Source organism: Cebus imitator, unplaced genomic scaffold, assembly GCF_001604975.1.
Source record: "Cebus imitator isolate Cc_AM_T3 unplaced genomic scaffold, Cebus_imitator-1.0 Scaffold88, whole genome shotgun sequence".
Taxonomy (NCBI): domain Eukaryota; kingdom Metazoa; phylum Chordata; class Mammalia; order Primates; family Cebidae; genus Cebus; species Cebus imitator.
The window spans coordinates 1,140,233-1,144,889 of record NW_016107403.1 but is presented as its reverse complement, the minus strand read 5'-3'; the positions used below and the strand labels follow the sequence as shown (position 1 = coordinate 1,144,889).

The 4,657-nt window shown below is 44.3% G+C and overlaps 1 protein-coding gene across 1 annotated transcript; it reads right to left on the bottom strand.

The window, feature by feature from the left end:
* Positions 1-604: 604 nt before the first annotated feature.
* LOC108308833 (uncharacterized protein C2orf16-like) lies at positions 605-4,413 on the bottom strand. The gene is given in 5 exon segments (XM_037740763.1): positions 605-1,147; positions 2,254-2,330; positions 2,333-2,512; positions 2,515-2,556; positions 2,559-4,413. Coding segments are annotated over 5 exon segments (2,697 nt in total).
* Between the last annotated feature and the right edge of the window lie 244 nt (positions 4,414-4,657).

The window sequence follows — 4,657 nt, the reverse complement described above, 5'->3', positions numbered from 1 at the left end:
CTCACTGCAACCTCCACCTCCCAGCCTCAAGCAATTCTTCTGCCACAGCCTTCCCAGCAGCTAGGATTACAGGTGCCCGCCCCCATGCCCTGCTAATTTTTGTATTTTTAGTGGAAATGAGTTTCACCATGTTGGTAAGGCTGGTCTTGAACTCCTGACCTTAGGTGATTTGCTGTAGGCCTTCCAAAGTGCTGGATTATAGGCGTGAGCCTCCGTGTGATATCACCAAGTCCCTAGGTCATTCTCTTCATTGGATATTTTGAATCGGAGGTATTTTTGGTTCTCACTGTAGTGCATTTCTCATTCTGAGTGCTTTCAGAATCACTCTCTGATAGGGTGTGAACCAGAATGGATTCATAGTGTCCAGGTGCTCTAATTATTGTCTTTTCTTCCAGATTAGGGCTGCTGTGTTGTCTTCGCCTGATGTAGACTTGTACAGGAGCAGGGGACTGGGAGGACCCAGACTGCAAATCTATCGTGGAAGTAGGACTCTCGGAAGCTTGAGTATGATTTTAGCTTTCCTTTGTGATGGTGACACAGGTCTTCTCCATATGATGGGTCTATCTCTTTCATGACACTTTGAGATTTGGGGTCTTTTCCTGGTTCATAATCTAAAGCCAAGATGCAACCAAATCTCACCATGGCCTTCAGGGGTGCTTACAAGGTGGAGCTGTGGATAGATCAGAAGATAATGCCCCAAAGTGGTCTGTAATTTATGATGGCAGTTAAATCCTGAACATCGGCCACACTGTAGGCGGATAGGGTACTTTAGGACTAGACCTGAAGCTAGAGGTGGAGGCACATTGGGGGGTATTTGACTCCTTAAGAGTTTTGTTGCTATTTTTAGCTGCAAATCTTGTAGCAACTGGAGCTGTTCTGAGAAGTCACTCTGGGGAAGATAATTTGGCTTGAGGGAGTGTTCAGACTCCAAAATCCTTGTTTGGGAATCGCTCTGTGAGTTCTCACTTTCTTCCATTGGAACAAGATCTTCTGTGTTGGAAAATATGCTGATGGAAGACTCTGACTTTACCAGGACAGGAAGCTGGCCCCCTGCACATGTGACAGGCATATGCTGAATGACTTCTTGGGATATACCACTGAACCCTGAGTTTGTTTTCTTTATTTCCACTCTCGTCCCACAGTATTGCTGTATTATGGAAGATGTGGAACCACTTGTCCACATCCTTAAGGCCATTCTTTTCTTATGTACATGATCTAAAGTATGTTTCTGAATATGATTTTTGACCTGAAGGCTGAGATATAGTAACTGGACCCTTCTCTGGCAGCCTCTGGGAAGCTTCCATCAGTTCAGCTGGAATCCCAAATAAATTCTGACTAGACTGACAGGTATCTGCAGTGGCTTTTTCTGCTAGAGATGTTTGAGAACAAAGCTTCCTTTCCATAGTGGTCCCTAAAACATTCCCCAGCAATAGCATAGAGAGAAATTTTCTTGGTAGTCGCTGCCTCCAGGCATGAGTCTCCCAGACGTTGAATTGTCTGCCCAGGAAATACTTGATGAGGGATTTCTGAACCCCTGATTCTGACTGGAATGTGATCCCCAGTTTTGTGACAGATGTCTCTGAAGTGAGTTCTCTAGCTCCTCCATTTGCTTCCTCTTAGTTTTCTGTTTAGATATGATATCCACTCCGGGAATCTCAGGACATGTGTTTTCCACAATGTTAGCTGTCTTACCAGAGCTTTGATTATGAAGGGCCAAGGGAGGAGTTAAAGACTGCATCATAGTAGGGTCTAGATAGGTCTCTTTGGGCTGTAAAATATCTGTCCCAAGGTTTTTTACATCCAAAGCTCAGGATACTTTCTGTATCCCAGAATCCCAGAGTCCTCCCAATTCAGATGCTGTTTTGGCAGAGACTGAAATAAGTGAGGTTGAAGAGCTTTATAGGAACCTAGAGAAGTCAGACCTCACTTGTAACTCTTCTGATGTTAACTTCTCACAGTCCCTATTTTTTTTTTTTTAGAGACAGGGTCTCGCTATGTTGCCCAGGCTGGAGTGCAGTGGCTATTCACAGGCGCGATCCCACTACTGATCAGCACGGGAGTTTTGACCTGCTCCATTTCCGACCTGGGCCGGTTCACCCCTCCTTAGGCAACCTGGTGGTCCCCCGCTCCTGGGAGGTCACCATATTGATGCCGAACTTAGTGCGGACACCCGATCTGCATAGTGCACTGCAGCCCAGAACTCCTGGGCTCAAGCGATCTTCCCACCTCAGCCTCCTGAGTAGCTGGGACTACAGGCACGCGCCACCGTGCCCGGCCACAGTCCCTATTCTGACACACCTGTCCTAGATTCAAATCCTCAGATTCCATAACTTAGGAGGCTCTGTTTTTATCAATGTAGATTTCACAGCCTGAAGTCCTTGTTTATGAGTCAATATTGTATGTTCCTCAAATGGAGATGTTTGCTGTGAGGTTAATTCTTCAGATTGCGCTTGAATATGTGGCCTTAGAGTTGACTCTACAGGTACTATGAGTTCTTGAAGATATGGCCTTGAAGTAAATTCACAGAATTTATTGCTTCAATTCCTCATTCTAGGGTACTCCTTTTGGTTATACAACCTGAGGAATTGGTCCTGGTGCTAATTGCTCAGATTTTACAATTTGATGGGGTGGCCCTGGGATTAACATAGTTTTTACAATTTGAAACCCTGTCAACTCCATTGTTTCCACTATCTGGTGTTTTGGCTTTGTGATTAATTTCTTAGCTTTCACATCTTGTAACCATGGCCATGAGGGGAGCTCTGAAAGTCTCACATCTTGCAGTTTTGGAGTCAACTCAATATATTCCACCACTTGATGGGCTGGCCTTGGCACTGTCATAGACTTTACAACTTGAAATGGTGGTCCAGGGGTCACCTTCTCAGATTGAACAACTTTTGGGACATCTACAAAGGTTACCTCTTGAGACTGAGCAACTTGAAGCTGTGTCCTTGCAGATTCTGTGACTTGATCTAGTGGCTCTGGACTAATCATAAATTCTACATTTTGATCCAGTGGTCCTGTGGTTGTCCCTGGAGATTTCATACTTTGATTCTTTGATTTTGTTAGCCCCATTGATACCTCCCTGTGCTGCCATGCCTCAGATGTGAGCTCTGCAGATTCTTCATGTCCTATAACTTGACTTGTTTCCTTCAGGGGTACCTCTAAAGATTCCTCCATTTGCAGCCATTGCTTATAGTTCAGCTTTACAGATTCCGAGACTTGATGTCTTAACCCTAATATTATCTCTGGAGATCCCAGGTGATGATGTGGTTCTGGAGTTAATTCCAAAGTTTTCTCCACCTGCATCCCTAACTCAGAAGTCAACTCCACAGATTCAGAAACCTGATGTCCTAATCCAGGTGTCATCCCTGAAGCAGAATCTGGGATGTGATGTAATGACTTTGGAATCAATACCACAGATTCTTCCCTTTGCAACCTTTTCTGAGAGATTGCCTCCACGGGTTCTAAGTCTTGAGGGCAGAGCCTTGGGGATCTCTCTGCAAATCCAGTGGCTTGACTTGGTGGCTTTGGGGTCATTCCAAAGAATTCATTTGCTTGTATCCTTGCCTCAGTGGTCAACCCCACAGCTTCTGTAAAGTAATGCTTGAGTTCTGGGGTAATCCTTTCAGGTTCCACAATTTGCTGCCGTGGCTTTATATATAACTCCCCCAAATCCTTAACTTGGGGCCATGGCTGAGACAGCATGTCCATAGTTTCTAGGATTTGGTGGCTGTTCTCTGGAGTTAATCCTAAGAATTTTGAGCCTTGATACCTTAGCATTGGAGTCAGATCAACCAATTTTGGTACTTGAAGATCTGGCTGCAGCAGAATCCCTAAAGATTCCATGGCTCTGCCTGTTAGCTTTGGGGTCGACCCCACAGATTTCTCTATAGGATCTATGCCTTTATTTGCCAGTCCTTGTGCCATTTCTGAAAATTCTGTGGCAAGATAAATTGGTATTGAAATCAAATTTGCAGATTTAGGGACTTGATACTTTGGCTGTGGGATCATCTCTGCACATTTTGTAAACTGATGCCCTGGCCTGGGGATTATTTCAGAGGATGCCATGATTTGGGAATTTGTTCTTGGAGTTTGCTCCACGTATTTCACTGTTTGAAGCAGTAGCCCTTGTGCTAATTCCAAAGATTTTATAGTTTGCTGCAGAGACACTGAAGACAATTTCAGATGTTTTACACTTTGCAACTTTGGCTCTAGAGTAAACTTCAAAGATTTCACACCTTGTTGCTGTGATTCTGGAGATAAATTTGAAAATCTGACACTGGTCAACATTGGTCCTGATGAGAACTTCCTAGTTGGCTCTGGTGCCAACACCATTGATTTCACATCTTGCCATCCTGAAGTCAACTCTTGATAATTTATACCTTGCTGTTGGGCCCCTGGTGTCAGCTCCATAGTTTTTTTTATATTGAAAGCATGGCTTTGGTGCAAAGGCCACAGATTTAAAGCATTGTGACCTAAAGCACGATGTCGAAGAATTTACACTTTGAGGTTGTGGCCATAGAGTTGACTTCACAGATTTCACCTCTTGAGAACGTGGCTCTGATACAAATAGCTTAGATCTCACACTATGCTGCCTGAGGTGTGAATGCAACTCCTCAGAATTCATACCTTGAGGATATGACTCTGGTTTTAACTC